Source organism: Rhinichthys klamathensis, unplaced genomic scaffold (assembly GCF_029890125.1).
Source record: "Rhinichthys klamathensis goyatoka isolate OS25496 unplaced genomic scaffold, OSU_Roscu_1.1 h1tg000040l_1, whole genome shotgun sequence".
NCBI classification, from domain to species: Eukaryota; Metazoa; Chordata; class Actinopteri; order Cypriniformes; family Leuciscidae; genus Rhinichthys; species Rhinichthys klamathensis.
The window spans coordinates 1,386,086-1,405,176 of NW_026606587.1; the positions used below are offsets into that span (position 1 = coordinate 1,386,086).

The window sequence follows — 19,091 nt, forward strand, 5'->3', positions numbered from 1 at the left end:
AATTAGATTGTGTCAAAACATTTGTAATGGTGTACAACAGGACTCTACAGGCTCTTCAAAAAGTCTTCCAGTCACATTATTGATTGCTGACCGCCTGTCACAGGTTCTTGGCAACTCTCAATAGCTCTGAAATGTGCAGATGGATGGTCAAAGGGAATGTTTAGCTCAGCTGCTCACCAATGATGCCTCCACAGCAAGACGCCTGGCATTTCTTTATAATTAACTTGCAAAGCTCTGAAAAAAAGATGTGTCTGACTAATGAAAATGCACAGCGAGATCCCATCGGAGGCTATGAACAATGCGAGTGATTGCATTAGCTTTGGCATCACGATCGGAAAGATAAACAGAGCATTATGAGCTCTAGCTATTCCGGAGCACAAGAAAGAAACGTCGTCGTGTAATCGCTTGGCATAAACAGTTAGCATGACTTGAGTGGCAGTCAGCAAACCCTTAGAGTCTGCCGTCTGTGCATGCCTAAAGCCCAGTCACTTCCATTTGAAGTCCACAGGGGAGCTTTAGTCCTGATTCTGCCTGCTGGTACCCAAAATCTTTCTCATTCTTATTCCTTTATGCTTTTCATCCTGGAGCTGAGAGCATACGGAAGCCAGAGGGTTTCCTGTCTGACAGTAGAATACCGAATCATCTCTCCTCAGGCCAAACTTACAGTCACCCTCAGCAACTGCCAGCTGTGGGACAATACAACTGTCAGACACTTGTGCGCTTTTGGACATTGCCTTTTGTGTGTCAATCAGTGGATTTTTCTTAGTTTTCAGCTCATTCAAAGTATGAATGTGCGCACTGAAAACTCTTTGACGGAAAATTCATGAATCTTAACAAAGCCCTGCAGTGAGTTATGAGCATTCAGGTGACCGCACTCCTGTCAGCGAGTAGCTTCAGGGCTTTTGCGGAAAAGAATGCTTCCTTGAATTTTTTGTATTCTGTCTTTTCCCTGCTGAGGAAAGTCAACATTGAAATATATGCAAATCACACACAGACAAAGCCTGAGGCACTTCACTTACATGTTTTGCAGGCTGCTACTGCATTATGGAGTAATGCTTATAATATAAAAACATGTCAAATAGCTAAAAGTTATACACTTTTGTATAAAAATATACATATGCTACTGTTTTAAAGTTGTTCGGTATGATTTTTTCAAATGTTTTGTAAGGTCTCTTATTCTCACCAAGGCTGGATTTATTTGATCAAAAATGAATTCAAATTAAATGAAATAAATAAAGAACAATATATATATTGAAATAATTATGATATTTCTTATTATTATCAATGTTGAAAACAGTTGTGCTGCTTCATACTTTTGTGGCAATCATGAGACTTTTTTTTTTTAGGATTCTTTAATTAGAAAGTCAGAAAAAAACAGCATTTATGTGAATATGATATTTTTATAAAAGTATAAATTTCTTTCACAAAAAAAACACTTACTGACCCCTAACGTTTGAATAATAGGCTAATGTGAAAAATTCAACAAATTTAAATGAAATAAAGCTACCATAAAATGAAATTAAGGCTGGGTCCTAGCCTAGCCTATATGGTTAAAAATGCTGCCTTCGGACGATGCATTCTATATTAGGAAGGTGTCGAGGCATGTCCAAAACCCTTGTTAGCTTCACTTCCTGTATCCTGATACTTCATTTTTGAAGGCAGCATAGATGTATCCTTCGCTGCCTAATATCCCACAATCCTCTGCTTTCCATTCCGTGACAGTTGGGCTTAAAAAATAAGTCTGAAAGTTGCAGTTGGTCGTCGGTTTGCATGTAATTGTCATGTTTGACCAACGTTTTCCACTGTCATTTCTAGAGAGATATTACTATTTAAGTAATTAAATATTTTCTATGTTACCACCAAAGCTCGCTCTATATTGTATATCATTTCATTGTTGCCTCAGAAGTCTGTCCGAAGTCAGTTTCGTGAGGTATACCTTCGTGCACAAACGCTGCCTGGAAAGTCATTGCCTGATAAGGCAGCATGGCAACACGTTTTTTCTTCTATGCAGCCTATAGATATTACATTTGAATAAATGTCAAAGAATAAAGATGTGTGTAATTAAGGCATCTTACCAGCAGGGGCTAATGGAGCCATGACTAACCTTGATCGTTTACAAATCAGAACATAATAACTTTGATTGAACCGGTGGCGTGTGTTGGGGAGGGAGCTGGCCGACCGACCAATAACATAAGTAAGGAGTGAAACCTCAACCTGTTTAGTGATGCAGAAATTATACTACACGGGTATTAAAGGCCTTTAAAACCAGATTTTCATTAGTTCATAGGTTAAATCTTGTTTACTTGATTTGTATCATTCTTTCAAAGAAGTTTGCTCTTCTACCTTTATAAAAATGTATTCCTGTGTGTTGCTCCAGACTGTCCATGTGATAATTGGCTAGTAGCCTATCATGCCTTTCAATTTTCAAAACATGTTTTTGCCTCAGAGCTGGTTTATATGGCACTGTTTCATAAAATACAGCTTGCATTATTTAGTAATTAGCTCTTAAAATATTTATACGAACACTTATGAATGCGACGGCAAACATCTATCGGTCCAAAACAGTTTAATTAACAGCATAGCAGCATCCAGAGGACAGTGGATGTTTAAAAAATATATACACAAATGTATTTTATTTGTCTGAATGCACTTTACATTTCCACCACAGTGTCATTTCATGATAAATTAACATAGCTTCATGAAATAGCTTGAATGTGATATACATTATACAGCATGATATTGCAGTTTTATGATTTGGTAACAAAAAAAGACAACGTTCAACAGTCTAGTGATAGCTCATAATGTAATTCAACATACAATCAGATAACATTAGATAATAACAGGGACTTCTGATGAATATCTCTACACACGTTTAATATTAGATGTTGTTATGATGGACCTGGGTATCTCTTAATAACCTTTTTCATGGCTTGATTTAAAATGTTTTTAAGTTACAGTTACACAATGTTACATTATATATTGCCTTGCAGACTTCTAATGTAACATTCAGACCTGAAGTGAACATAATGTTTTACTACATTTAAGCTCAGGTCTGTTTCATGTACACAAGTCATTTACTTATAACAGAAAAACAGTTGTTATTGCGGTTCAGCATTTCACATTATGAAAGTCATCTCGGAGAGAATGGCTGTATAGAGTAACATGTCCAGTGAGGTAATCTGATGCCTTGCATGCCATTCTCCCAGGATTTTACGTATGAATGGCTCTGATGTCAATAACAGCTTCTCTTCACCATAAGAACAATATCATTCCAGTTCACCATTTAAAAAATAATATGTTGGTTGCTGCTTTAATCGAACATTCATCTTATAGATAGTAATAGTTTCCTCACACATTTTAGCAGTGTCTTGTTATCCAGTTTGTCTACCATGAAAAATAGAAGCTTAAAGAGGTAGTTCACCCCAAAAATGAAATGGTTTTCCAACTAATATGACTTTTTTTCTTCTGTTGAACACAAAAACAAATTAAATTTGATATATACAAGTCATACTGTCCACCATTTTTGAAGCATGAAATCTCTAGTCATTCATTGTTACTGCTCTGAGACGAGAAAATAGCACATATTTTGTGTTCTACAGTAGAATACAATATAGAATACAAAAAGTCTACAGGTTCAGAACAACTTGAGAGTGAGTACATGATGAATGAATATTAATTTTGGGGGGAACTATCCCTTTGAATATCAGCTGAGCTAACACAAATATGTTCTAAGAACATTTTGCTAACATTCCCTGTATTTCTGAATGTTCAAAATGTTCAGTTTTTAAATGTTTTAAAAGCATTTTTTCTTGGTTATATGAACTTTAAGGAAATGTTCCATTTTGCTAACATTATGGGAATGTTACTTTTGAATGTTTTATGAAGATTCTGAATCAAGTAGTAACATTTAAAAAAATGTCCAACTAAAGTCCAAAAATGTCCACGTTTCAGAAAAAAAAAGTTCCATGATCAATGATTTATCAATAATATTTTGTGCTGCTAACGTTTTGAGAACATTATTAAAGACCAGATAACTTTGAACAAACATTGTATTAAAGGGTTAGTTCACCCAAAAATGAAAATTATGTCATTAATGACTCACCCTCATGTCGTCCCAAGCCCGTAAGACATCCGTTCATCTTCGGAACAGTTTAAGATATTTTAGATTTAGTCCGAGAGCTTTCGTTCCATCCATTGAAAATGTATGTACGGTATACTGTCCTTGTCCAGAAAGGAAATAAAGACATCATCAAAGTAGTCCATGTGACATCAGTGGGTTAGTTAGAATGTTTTGAAGCATCGAAAATACATTTTGGTCCAAAAAAAAAAAAAAAAACTATGACTTTATTCAGCATTGTATTGTCTTCCGGTTCTGTTGTCAATACACGTTCACGAGTCCGCAGTGATGCTGATGACGTAAGACGTTGCTGACGTGTTATCTGGTGCGTTCGTGTATTCAGGTTCAAATAAATATGGCTGGGCAAAAAAATGCAAGTCTTCCTCTGTGTCGAAATCCTTAGACATGTTTGCGAAGGTTGTTTTGTTTACAGCGTGCGTCTCCCTCAGACTGTAAACGAAGCTCTTTCGCACCAGATACACGTCAGCAGCGTCTTACGTCAGCAGCGTCACTGAACGCGGATTGACAACAGAACCGGAAGACAATGCAATGCTGAATAAAGTCGTAGTTTTTGTTATTTTTGGACCAAAATGTATTTCCGATGCTTCAAAACATTCTAACTAACCCACTGATGTCACATGGACTACTTTGATGATGTCTTTATTTCCTTTCTGGACAAGGACAGTATACCGTACATAAATTTTCAATGGAGGGACAAAAAGCTCTCGGACTAAATCTAAAATATCTTAAACTGTGTTCCGAAGATGAACGGAGGTCTTACGGGCTTGGGACGACATGAGGGTGAGTCATTAATGACATAATTTTCATTTTTGGGTGAACTAACCCTTTAACGTTACTGTAGAACCTTGCCAGAACGTTAGCCAAAGTTCTAAGAACATCCCTGTTAGCTGGGAAGAATCTCAGTCCCATGCAGTCAGCATGATGTACAATAAATACCTGTAATATTTTAATTTCATACTTATTTCCCTGACTTGAACAAGAGTCGCACATCCTCATTTTGGAGCACTCTTAACATTGACCCCATGTCCAAAAAACCTCAATCACACAACAAAGAACCTGTACAATGGAATCAGGTACCAAATGACCCCCACATACTGATAATCAATACTCTTCTCTACACACAAAAGGAATAAATAAGCTTGGTAAAACCATAGACCGTTCAATATGAAAGTAAGGCACTATTGATACCGATGAAACATTTTCCCGTCAAAAAGAAAAGTTAATAAATACAGGGAGTCTTTGTGCAACCTTGTGCATTATAGTCCATGTTGATTGTTGGACTAATTGCTTTTGAATGTGTATATTAGTCTTTCCTGGTTCTTGATTGAGTCACCAATGAACGAAAGTCCACAAAATGTGAGAAGGGTGAGAGGGAGTGGCGTTCAGTATCCTGCAGGATAGCCGCCTTTCCTGGGATCAGATTCAGCGCAGAGTTTGTCCCCTTGTCGCACGATGGCCTGCACTACTGCTCCTGGCGTCCTCAGCAGCTCTGTTACATGATTCTTCTGAGCCAAGCCATCAAGAACACTCTGTAGAATCATGTCACACAGGCCTTACAGAGTTAATGAACTGTTTTATCATGACATAAAGGGTTAGTTCACCCCAAAATGAAAATTCTGTCAGTAATTACTCACCCTCATGTTGTTCTAACCCCGTAAGACTTTCGTTCATCTTCGGAACACAAATTAAGATATTTTTTATTAAATCTGAGAGCTGGATCACTCCTCCATAGGCTTCTAAGGGATCGAAACTTGCCGGCCCAGAAAAGTTAAAGACATCGTTAAAATAGTACAACCTAGAAGCGCTGCGCTGTTACACTATTTGAACTATCTCGAAGCCCACAGAGAAGGAAATTAATAGTTGAATAAAGTCGTTATTTTTGTTTGTTTTTTTTGCGCACAAGTATTCTCGTCGCTTGATAAACTTAAGATTGAGCCATACTTGGACTATTTTAACGATGTCTATAACTTTTCTGGGCCGGCAAGTTTCAATCCCTTAAAGGGATACCTCACCTCTGGAAAGATGAATGTGTATTTAAAATGGGTCATTTATGTAGAAGAAATGTGAAATTATTTTTTAATTTGGAGCTTTCTAGACTGAGAAAAGCCAGAAAATGTATTTTTGGCTTATGTGGATGAAAGACAACAACTCCCAGAATGCACTTGCTTCGCTGCCCTAGGAGGCCACGTCTACCGGTAACAGAGCGCAGTAGTTAAACAACAAGTATAGGCTACTAGTGAGTAGGGTTGGGTATCGGTTGGGTTTTATCCGATACCAGTACCTACTCGGTATTTTTTAAACGGTTTCGGTGCCTAAACGGTTCTTGAAACGGTACTTAAGAAAACGAAACCGCACACACTTTATCAAAAAATAATACCCTTTTATTTACAGGGCCAAACTGGACACAATATTAACGTAAATCTTTAAACAATAAATACAAATAATAATAAAACCAATATAAAATAAAAATTCACATTTACATAATATCAAATAAAACAATATTGTATCAAACAATGTAATAATACTGGAGATTAATAGAGATTACTAGCGGGAGAGCTGCCAACTCTCACGCATTGACCGTGAGACTCACGCAATTGACCCTTTTCACACAGAAAAATCGCGGACAAAGAGGACGACAAGGTTACTTTTGATATGGAACAAATCCACATCTGTCAGATTCTGTCAATATTTTTACGAGATTCACACAATAAATAACGTTTTGGCTCTTTGAAAAGAGACCGATCGCTGTAGCGCGTCAGTTCAAACGGCACGTGATACAGCAGCCTACAAATCCAAATCCACTGCTTCTTAGCTACGCAGCGTTGAGTGAACCTATGAAAGAGAACATCTCTGGTTACTGGTGTAACCTATGTTCTCTCAATAGGGAACGAGACGCTGCCAAGCTCCTTGCGCTGCCGACCAGCTTCCTTTTTCGGCAAAGAAATCTGAGGAGCAGATGGCGCGCGCGCGCCAACATAATATGACGACGTAAGTGCGTCGAGGCGGCGCCCGCGACATCAGCCAATGAATTGGCTTGATTCTATATGGATTCAGACTATCGGCACACCCAGAGGGCGTTCTGACGCGTAATTTTACACGTGAAATGCAGCCAAACCTTGCGAGCAAGAGCGCGCATGCGAGACAGAAGAGACTGTGCGTGTGTGTGTGCGCGTGTGCCTAAGTCAGGCACCGAAATCAGGCACCGAAATTGTCGTTCTTATTCGGTCTAGTTACTACCGTTTACGTCGGAACCGGTTCCCTATTGGCACCGAGTTTCGGTACCCAACCCTACTAGTGAGTCTCCATGATGAGTCTGCCCGGGATTTCAAGATCGCCCAAAATGTCCGGGATTCGGCTTTTGCGTTCTACAGTCGTCATTCATTATGTTTACTGTGGCGAGCAGGACGAGGCCGAGGGCGTGATTACTGATGAGCGACACCTGTGAGACGCACCGGTCTCGTATTTCTCACGGAGGAGCGGGAATTTTCTTAGCAATGTTAAAACGCACATCAACCGATCACTTGTTTAGCGTTCATGTAAACACTACATTCAGATTCACCAATCGGAATGAATTCAGTTAGATTGAAACAAAAGGTGTGCATGTAAACAATGAATGGCGACTGCAGAAAGCAAAAGCTGAATCCCGGACATTTTGTACGATCTCGACGGCCGGACATGTCCGGGAAAAAGAGGATGAATGGTAACCCCTAGTACTCAGCTTTCTCCTACTAAGTTACTCAGCTTTCTCCACAGAACAAGGGCCTGCTAGCTTAGCTTCCAAAAAAGATGTCTGACACTATGTGTACATTCTGTGAGTGAGATCGTTGAGATCCCACCCTCTATGGGCGGGTTGAGAACATGCGGGACAGCCCCTACTACTGGCTGTAGTCTTTAGCCTCTGGCCAAAAAATCCTCAGAGGACGCAAAATGACGATTTTTGCGTCATCGGAGGATTTTTTCCAGACAAAAAATACATAAATCTCTGGTCTCAGGGGGATATGAGGGTGGAAAGCACGGTAATTTTAAAAAATACTACAGGTTTTCTACTAATACAAAGCTTAATGCTAAATCCTGAAGTATTCCTTTAAGAAGCCTATGGAGGAGTGATCCAGCTCTCAGATTTAATCAAAAATATCTTAATTTGTGTTCCGAAGATGAACGAAAGTCTTGAAGGGTTGGAACAACATGAGGGTGAGTAATTACTGACAGAATTTTCATTTTGGGGTGAACTAACCCTTTAAATTAAGAAAGTTCAATGGTCAAGTGCAGAAACCCACCTGCTCAAAGTCCTCTTCTACAACTGTCATGTTGGGATTGAGTTGGTTGTGGACTCTTGGTTCTGTAACCGCTTTCTTCAGATCGTAGTGAAAGAACAGTGAGTTCAGGATCACCTGGGACAAGTGAAATTAGTGTTATAAGAGAGAAAGTGAAGGAAGACATTCAAAGCCATGGTTGGGAAACACTGCTGCATGTTTGGCACATGCATCCAATATATATATATATACATATATATATGTATATACACACACTGAACAAAATTATAAACGCAACACTTTTGTTTTTGCCCCCATTTTTCATGAGCTGAATTCAAAGATCTAAGACTTTTTCTATGTACACAAAAGGCCTATTTCTCTCAAATATTGTTCACAAATGTGTCTAAATCTGTGTTAGTGAGCACTTCTCCTTTGCCGAGATAATCCATCCACCTCACAGGTGTGGCATATCAAGATGCTGATTAGACAGCATGATTATTGCACAGGTGTACCTTAGGCTGGCCACAATAAAAGGCCACTCTAAAATGTGCAGTTTTACTGTATTGGGGGGGCTGGGGGGACCCCCCGAGAGAAAAAAAAAAAGGTTGTTGATTATGGCCTGTGGAATGTTGGTCCACTCCTCTTCAATGGCTGTGCGAAGTTGCTGGATATTGGCAGGACCTGGAACACGCTGTCGCACGCTGTAGGTAGCATGAATGAATGTGTTTGGGATGCTCTGGATCGGCGTATACGACAGTGTGTTCCAGGTCCTGCCAATATCCAGCAACTTCGCACAGCCATTGAAGAGGAGTGGACCAACATTGGGTCCTTTGTCTGTGGAAAGTTACTGAGAGGCAAGGCCTATAGCAAACAGCCTTGGAAAGAACAGTATAAAGATTGCTCTGATTTTGTGTTCTGGGTCTCACTCACTCCACAGGGTAACTGCTGTGTTGGCGACTGGGCCTATTCTTGCAAGAATAAATATTTCTCTTTTAATAATTTGATTCCGAGTTGTCTCTTACTCAGTGATGATGTTTAACAGAATTGTTGCCACAACAGATATATATACAGATATTAAACAGATTTTGATATTTGTGGTTACCAGAGCAGTTGCTGTAGTGATTTTCGTCCCACCTGAGGCCCCAACCACCATTTTGACTCTGTTGTGTTTGTCAAATATTATCGTGGGGCACATCGATGAAAGTGGTCTTTTACCTTGTCAAAAGAAAAAAGTAGTATGTACATGACTTCATTTGAATTTTACCAGTGTGTCTATAGAAATAAAAAGGGGTATTTTATTTTATTATTTTATTTTAGGCTGTAAAACCCAAGACACCTGGCTGAATGAAGTTGTTGGGTGAAGGGGGAACCCCAAAGCCATTGGTAATGTAAGGAGAGCTGAAATCATCCATCTCATCATTAAAGATAATCCCAGTTGAGCGTGACATCACCTTAGAGCCAAAACTGTGAGAAAATAAGAAAGATCAAGATAATCAGATCAAAATGAAGAGAACACAAATATAGAATTTCCCCCTGAGGTCCACTTAAAATATTTTTTTGACACCAAAAACAATCATATTTTTCTTTATCAGGGATCCAGACTGACACATGAGAGCAGACTATATAAATATTGTTAGAGGAACACTGTTTTTAAAAATAAATAAAGTGAGAAACATAGGTCTAGTGCCCTTTTTTCCTCTTACTAAAGGTTGATAGTGCTGGTGGCCGCCACCGCGCTCCCATCCTCTGCGATGACTGACAGGTGAGCCGTGCCGTGGTCATCGGGTACAAAGTACTCGGGATCGTAGTAGGTGTCTGGGTGAGTGGTGTCATCTGTGATTTTACTCCTGATGTTGTCTGCAAAGTAGTCTGAGGTCATGTTTTGGATGAGCTGGGAAAGGAGATAATTGAAAAGAGATTTACAAGAGGCCATTGAACTCGTAGGTGCATGAAATCGGAACAGTTAGAGGCCTTGGGAAAATATTCAGACAATAAAAGCACTCTTTAAACCACTTCACAGATCTTGAGTAAAATTGCATGAGATCGGGTTGCTTTAATTCCCATAACTCCTTGTATAAGGCACAAAAAAAAACTAAATATGTACAAAATAGCTGAACTCACGTCAGTAATGTTGAGGTAACGCGGGTCTCCCAGTTTACTCCTCTTTGCATAAGCAAAACGAAATGCCTCTACGATGCGGTGATATGTCAAAGTCTTCTTCTCTGCTGTGGACACACTGCTGTTTGAGAAGTTGTAACCTAAAATGAGAGTTGAATGCTTGATGTGAATAATTACGGTAATACATTTCCATAAGATCAAAACGCAAACATTTACTTTGCTTACACAATTCAGTAAGTCTTAGGGACAATTCCACTGTGATTCTTTTCCACTGTTCTATGTAAACATACACTAAATGGACGTGTTTGACCGTTGCATTTGTGTATAACACGGAGTTCTAAAAATGTAGCGTTTATGGTAAAAGAGGTTGATACATAGAAAAATATATGTTTACATAGATAAACAATGGAAAAGCAGCACAGTGGAATGCAGAAACATCCTGTGTCATAGTTACACGGCTCTCTGGAATGTGGAATTCTGCGATCAGATATTTTCTAATATTCTCCATCGTCAATGGCAATGCTGTGTATCATTCCATTCGTTTCTCTTGTTTCATGTAAACAAAACTGGCACTGGCATCTTGAATCTCTTTCATAGATTGCAGTGAAAATGACCTCAGTATTCATATTTTTTAAACATTATTGAGTTGGATCTTGTTTTGTACATCATGATGGACTTTTTAAAAAAGATCATGTCAAAGTCAACTTTATTGTCATTTTTAGCACACTGCATGGCAATTGTTAAAAACGAAACAGTTCCTTCAGGGAACAACGAGGGTAACACATTCTTCCCGCACATTCCCACATTCATGAAGACTAAGAAAAGACAACAGTAATGTAAACAATAGATATACAAAAAGATGGACAATAAATTATACAAATAATTAAAGCAATATATAAGTGTAGCAGCATTGAGATACGAGTAAATTAATAAATATATATATATTATAATGGGGGTATGGTCACAATCTTTTGGCGGGTTGGGGGTGGTTAGGTGCACTCAGGCTTGCGGTTCAGAAGTCTGACCGCTTGCGGGAAGAAACTGTTTTTGAGTCTGGATGTTCTGGCCTGGATGCTTCTTAGCCTCCTCCCAGATGGGAGGGCCTTGAACCAGATGTGGGAAGGGTGAGAGGAGTCCTTCAAGATGGAGGTTGCTTTTTTCACACACCTTGTGTTGTAGAGATCTTCATTAGCAGGAAGGCTGGTCCCAGTGATACGCTGTGCCGACTTCACTACCCGCTGTAGGGCTTTCCTGTCAGATGCAGAGCAGTTTCCATACCAGACCGTGAAACAGCTGGTTAATAGTACACTCTCAATTACACATCTGTAGAAAGCAGTGAGGATAGAGGGGGTCATGCCTGATCTCTTTAGCCTTCTTTGAAAATACAGGCGTTGTTGGGCCTTCTTTACTAAGGAGGAGGTGTTCGATGACCATGTGAGGTCACTGGATATGTTCAGGCCCAGGAATTTAAACTTCTGTGTTGTTTCGACTTTTGTGCCTTTGATGGATAAGGGCTGGTGTGGGGCTTTGGTGCGTCTAAAGTCAACAATCATCTCTTTTGTCTTGTTGACATTCAAGGCGAGATTATTGTAGTCACACCAGGCTATGAGTTGGTCCACTTCATCCCTTCGTCATTGTTGATGATAAGCCCCACCACTGTAGTGTCATCTGCAAACTTTTTGCAGTGCAGGCATTGGTCAGAAGGGTGTATAACAGTGGATTCAGTACACAGCCTTGTGGTGCACCCGTGCTCAGTGGGATGGGCTGAGAGGTCTGTGTATTGATTTTGACAACCTGTCATCTGTTGCTCAGGAAGTCAAGAATCCAGTTGCACATTGACAATTTTTCAATTAGTGTCTGTTGGATGATTGTGTTAAATGCTGAGCTAAAGTCAATAAACAGCATTCTAACGTATGAGTCTTTGTTCTCCAGATGTGTGAGGGCCAGATGAATTGTGAATGCGATACCATCATCTGCGGAGCGGGTATGTTTGTATGCATGTTGTTGAGGGTCCAGTGTGGATGGAATGTGTGCTTTGAGGTGAGCCATGACCAGTTTTTCAAAGCACTTCATGATCACAGGGGTGAGTGCAACAGGGCGATAGTCATTTAGGCATTACACTGTGGACTTTTGTTTTGAGGCACTGGGGTGATGGGGGTGTATTTGAAGCAAACCGGGACGACCGCTTGCTCAAGGGAAATGTTAAAAAATGTCTGTAAAAACATCCGCCAGTTGATAGGCACATTCCTTGAAAACGCGGCTTTGGATGCCATCTGGACCACCAGCTTTGCGTGGATTCACCCTAAGGAGAGTCCTCCTAACATCACTTCACGAGTTCACACTTACATAAAATTAGAGGGAGTAAAGTTTAATGCATATTTGGCGTGCTGTCCAGGGGGAGGGCTCCGAGCTCGGAATTCGGCCCGAACCCAGAGTACTCCCCCCCGTATGTAAATGGTTAGGACTAGAAGAGTGGAGAAGGGGAGGGATGCTGCAAAACTGTCAATGGATTGAGGTGAGACCGCTGAATCTATATACGCCTCTTATCATTGATTGCTGAGTGCTCGTGTTAATTATCTGAACGTGCTCCTCCCGAACTTTGTTAATAAAACATAATTTGTAGAAACAGACAGCACATGGTCACTTGGTCTTCATTCATCATATATGGTCCTGGGTCTTTAAATGTAAAACCCTCTACAGGGTGATACAAGATCTTATCCTGCTCGCCTTGTTGACGTTTATTTTGCAATAATGATCAGCTAAATGTACAGTACGTTCTTTCGTAATGCATAACATGATGCTGCTCGCCCTCATGAATGAAGCTCTTTTGCGTAATCCTGGGATTACTCAATGAAGACTGCACTCTGACATAGCGTCTCTGAGTGAGTTAATATATGTCTGGGGTGATGAAGGATTATTACATACTCAGTTACTCAAATCCTGCTCAAAAAACAACATGTTCTCTCATAGTTATCCATAACTCAGTCATCTCTATCAAATGTTTGAACATGATCTCTAAACGCTTAAATACGTTGTAAAGAACAATCCATCCATCTCCTTGATGCAAGCATGCAGAAAGACTCACCATCCACTATGTTAAGAATCAGAGCGAGTACAGGTCCACTGGATGGAGCATCAGGAATATTAATGGTGTACTCCCCCACAGTTAACTTCAACGGGGTCTCATTTAACACTGGCTTATATTCCATTAGGTCCTCAAGTGTTATAATCCCTCCTGTAATGACAGTATTTTATTAAAATGAGGTTAGATTACCTTTAAGGCATGATAAATAGTGTTAAACAAAGAAAGTATGAAGTGACCTGCAGCCTGGATATCATTCACTATATTCTGGGCCATAGATCCATTGTAAAAAACATCCGGCCCTTCTTCCGCTATCCTCTCATAGGTGTCAGCGAGTTTGAGAAATCTAATGATATCATTTGCCCTCAGGAGGTTTTTGTTTGAGTCACAAAACACTTCACTGGAACACAGAGAGAGGACAAGATCATTATGATTTCATTAAAACTACTAGTAGAGGCAGTGTTTATAGAGTGTGGCGAGTTCGACTAGTTATGTGTTTAATATCAGTAGAATTATTGATGCAATCTCAAATTACACAACAGTACACAACGGTATACCTTGCTACACTTGTTACTTGACACTGAGAAACTCAATGTGCCATTTTCATTTATGATAAGTAGATTTTCCTCAGATTGCCCAGTTTCTGTAGCGTCCAAAAGATAAATTCTTACCACAACATCACGTCACTCAGAATTGATTCTTTGTTTTTTGCAATGGCATTGGCCAAGGACTTGCCAATTGGAAAACCATTGCGTGCCAATTCTATACTGGGCTGAAACAGTTCCCTCCATGGCAGTCTCCCATGTCTTTTGTGCGCCATCTCGTAACCACGGATTTCTCCTGGTATGGCGATGGACAACCCTCCTGCCATTCAAACAAGACACAGTACAGTGTTTTCATCATTCAAGGGCCAGAACTGCAATAAGGTCAACGACATGACACTCATTTTCTGTCCTATCTGTTAATTTATTCAAAAATACTTTAAACCACTTAATGCAATTTAAAAAGACTATTTAAAAGAAGAAAATTCTGGAAACAATTCTGAGAGAAATTAATACTTTCATTCAGAAAGGATTCAATAAATTGATCAAAATTGACAGTAAAGACATTCATAATGTTTCAAAAAGATTTATATTTCAAATAACTGCTGTTCTTTTGTACATATATCATCAACGAATCCTATTACAGTTTCTGATGAATTTTGTATCAGATTTTGTATTATAGCACGACTGTATTCAACATTGATAATGACAAGAAATGTTTATTGAACACCAAATCAGAATATTAGAATGATTTAAAATTGTAATCATATTTCACAATGTTACTGTTTTACTGTATTTTTGATTAAATAAATGCAGCCTTGATGAGTATATGAGGCATAAACAAATCTTACCAACCCCAAACCTTTTAACCGTAGTGTAGTTTGGCATAAATTTGTATTATTAAGCCTATGTCTTAAAAAAATAATAAATTAATATGAATAAAAAAAAATCCTTTACTAATATTTGAAAAACTTTTGTCCACCAAATCAAAGTCATATGATGTGACAAACATGCCGGAAAAAATCAGGAAAATATGCCATAGTTAAAAATCACATTTGTGTTTTATTTATTTATGTTTTATTGCTGAAGTAAGAGTGTTGAACTGTCTTCTCCTGCATCATTTACCTTTTGGTGTGCTATGGCCTTTACATTTGCCAAAAATAGAACCCAGCCCAGGTGAGAAAAAGTGTAAAAATAGTAACAATGTATTACTTTCCATAAAAAGTAACTAAGTAACGCAATTATAATACAGAATGGAGGCTGGACTTGGTGATACGTTATGGTAATATTAATGGCAAAGATACCTTTTCGTGACAGCTGGGTGTTATTGCCAAACATGTTCTCTGAAGCGTTCATTGGAGCAGTTTCTCTGGCATCAATTGTCTCCACCTTTCCTGTGGACAAAAACATGGAATTTATTTATTTCATTGTCAAGACTGTCATTTTGAGTGTTGTTTATGAAGACTATAAATTACTAAAACATTAAGGCTTGTGAGTCACCATCAATTGTTGTTTACTCTTGTTACCTTCACCTAATGAGGCAGTGGTTATTCACGTCATTTGCTGACATTAACTACCAAGTAAGAGTGACGTAAGATTTGTGGTCACCATGATGCTGAGTCAAACCATGTGGCCTTTTTCTAGGCACTTGCCCCCAGGTTGCTATTGGGCATGTCATATCAATTAATGTACTGTAAGTCACTTTGCATGACAAGTATCTGCTGAATGGCAAATAACCTCTGCGTCATATTAAATTCCTAAAACAATGTCCTTCAGTGCCAGGGTTACTAGAAAGGGATGTAAATTTTGTGGAGCCCTGCAGTTTAAATGATTTTCCGAAGATTATTGGAGTATGTTTTACATTTAATTCAATGTGTTCAATGAAGGCAACGCAAAGGTCATGGATTCGATCCCTAGGAAAGCATCAGATGAATGCATAAATATCAGTGTTTTACCTGTTGCTGCATTGTAAATGGTGAAGAATAGCCCTCCTCCAATGCCCATGCTGTGTGGATTAAACAGCCCAACACACAACAGAGCAGCAATAGAAGCATCAACTGCTGAACCATTGCGCTTTAAGATGTCCCTGCAAACATAAAGAAAGCTGGGTGTGTAAGTGACGTTCAATGGCATGCAAGGAAACTCTGGATCTTTGGACTCTTACCTCCCAATCTCAGAGCACTTCCCGGCATCTGCTGCCACTGCTGCTTTTGAGTAGAAATGGTCAGAGGATACAGCAAATCTCCTGTTTCCGATCCCCAAATACACACCCATGAAAAAACCAACTGCAGCCACAAGCAAGACCACCAGCCCAGCAACAAGAGACTTCTTAACCATTTTCCTGAATGGATACAGAATGTGAATAAAGGACCTCTGAGATAATCATATTTGAGTGTGTAATTTGATGTATGCTTGATGAAATTTATGAGATCATCACTCATTACACACAATACAAATATATTTATTTAGTTTGTAGACTGACATGTGCTTGTCAGCACCATTTCAATGTCATTTACTTCATCATTCTCAGTTGATCAGTGAATTGTACTTACAGAAACAATGAGTTTCAAATATATGCAGCAGTATATGGGCATGCATTTTTTTTGTGATCATAGAGAACATTTCTCCCCCCAAAATAAGCATACAAGTTACATCACCTTTTCAACATGCGCTGTTTATGAATAGAAGCACGGGTGTAAACCTCAGGTAATTTTTTAGGAGAAATGGATAACAATGAAATGTCACCCAGCTCACTGGACCTGTTGAATAAACCCTTTACAGTAACACATCACTATCATCATCACTGTTTACAGCTGTTCTGTAAGTTTAATAATAAGGCTCAGCATTCTACAATGTCATGACACTCTACAAATTGTGCTCTGTATCAACCCTGTAAATCCAAGCCATACAACAGTCACACAAGATACAATCCCTGAATTTTATTTTCCTAATTATAGTCCAATATTATATGCATTTCGAGACAGTCAAAAGTTAAAACAGATGTTGTGGAAGTAATTAAAGGCAGCCAACAACATCTGAAAAACACTCACACTTCAATGAGATAGATGATAGATAGATAGACCGATCGATAGACAAAGAGATAGATAGACAGACAGACGGACAGAAATATGCTAGACCGCGATAGATCGATATACAGACAGATAGATAGATGATGACAAATTGACAGACACAGAAGATTGATAGACAGGCAGACAGAATTAGATACGCAGACAGAAAGATGATTTACAGAGACAGATTGATAGTCAGAGAGAGTCATTAGATAGATATATAGATATAGATAGATAGATAGATAGATAGATAGATAGATAGAGACAGACAGACAGACAAAAAGATGAAAGATAGACAGAGACAGTGATGAGAAAGACAGACAGACAAAAAGATTAAATATATAGACTGACCGATAGACAGACAGACAGAAAGATGACAGACAGAGACAGACCGATAGACAGAGACAGACAGACAATTGATCAATAGAAATATGAGAAATATAAGAGACAGATAGACAGACAGACAGATAAAAGATAGACAGAGACAGACAAAAAGATGAAAGATAGAGACAGATTGATAGACAGAGAGACAGACAGATAGATAGATAGATAGATAGATAGATAGATAGATAGATAGATAGATAGATAGATAGATAGATAGATAGATAGATAGATAGATAGATAGATAGATAGATAGATAGATAGATAGATAGAGAGACATAACATACCTCACAGATGATTTCGTCTGGTGAACCATAATCCTTAATAATCCATAAAACCGTATCCTTTTTCTTGTAGTGGATGTATCAACACAAGAGTGAATGGGACTGGGGACAGATATAATCTGTGCTAATTCAAATTTAACTCCAGAGGTTATAAATCAACTTTACATGGGGGATTGGCTAAAACAGGATTATTTTTCAAAAAGTCCTGACAGTAAAAACAGGTATTACTCACATGAAACCTCACCCTGTTTTTAAGGAGCTTCATAGGTAAAACTACTGCAAGATTGTGATGACAGTGCATTCACCCCACCCTTGAGACATTTAATCCCACCCTTAATCAATGTCCATCCTTAAGACATTGAAACAACAACAAAATAATAATAGTGGGGTTTAAAACAAGTCTGAAACCAGATTGAATAAAAAAAACATTTAAAACTGTAAAAATGCCCAGACATTTTCTAGGATTAAATATTGTAAAACACAGCAAAAAAAAAAAAAAAAAAAAAAAAAAATATTAACGAGTCAGGAGTATTTCTAGGTCACTAATCAAACAAGTAAATGTGTGACATTGGCATGTAAATTCCCCTGTACAAAAGATCACATATTATTTCTTCCACTGAAGAACAAGACACTCTGTGATCATTCTGAAATCATGACGGATAACATGGATCATCGGTTTTGAATGAAATGTCTGTGACAGCTTCAGCACAGGCTTCATTACAGCAAAATGTCTCACACCACATTCTTAGAAATTGTGAAAAAAAGTGTAATGTAGCCATTAATGTAATGTTATCGAAGTATGGTTGCCTAATTTTTTTATGCTGATAATATAATTTGTAATGAATGTGGCCTATTGAATTAGAAAATAATCCATAGAAGCATTTTCACTGGTGGTTTTAGACTTTTGGGCATCATTTTTGAAGCTTATTTATGTGAGTCAGCATTTCCTGTTACGTAAGATTTGAAAGAAACACCTCTGATGTAGCATGTTGGTGTTGACTCGCAGCTACATGAGGGATGAGGGATGAGGGATTCTTGACTTTGAAAATGTCATGTTTATGTTTGTAAAGCTTCCAGGAACTTTATTCAGGAGGAATTGCTCCATTAAGGAATGCTAAAGATCATTTCAGGCCTTTGGCACTTTATACCAATGACAGAAAATTCCATGACCTTGTAACTGGCGTTAAAGAGCACAGTTATGTAAAAATGTCACTGTAAAAACAAC

The 19,091-nt window shown here is 38.6% G+C and overlaps 1 protein-coding gene across 1 annotated transcript; it reads right to left on the reverse strand.

The window, feature by feature from the left end:
• Positions 1-5,190: 5,190 nt before the first annotated feature.
• Positions 5,191-17,969, reverse strand: ggt1a (gamma-glutamyltransferase 1a). The gene is made up of 13 exons (XM_056246576.1): positions 17,870-17,969; positions 16,298-16,474; positions 16,089-16,219; positions 15,438-15,527; positions 14,263-14,455; positions 13,831-13,991; positions 13,595-13,744; positions 10,513-10,649; positions 10,095-10,282; positions 9,728-9,855; positions 9,494-9,606; positions 8,416-8,529; positions 5,191-5,667 (listed from the first exon to the last, which is right to left on the reverse strand). Exons 1-13 carry the CDS (start codon positions 17,896-17,898, stop codon positions 5,521-5,523), a joined length of 1,758 nt encoding a protein of 585 aa, XP_056102551.1. The 5' UTR covers positions 17,899-17,969; the 3' UTR covers positions 5,191-5,520.
• Between the last annotated feature and the right edge of the window lie 1,122 nt (positions 17,970-19,091).

Coding starts and splice junctions, on each gene's coding strand:
- ggt1a (XM_056246576.1), bottom strand. CDS start 17,898: ATGGTTCACCAGACGAAATCATCTGTGAG. Junction 16,475..17,869: donor CAGACGAAATCATCTGTGAG/GTATGTTATGTC, acceptor GTATCCATTCAG/GAAAATGGTTAAGAAGTCTC. Junction 8,530..9,493: donor TCACTACAGCAACTGCTCTG/GTAACCACAAAT, acceptor CACTTGTCCCAG/GTGATCCTGAACTCACTGTT.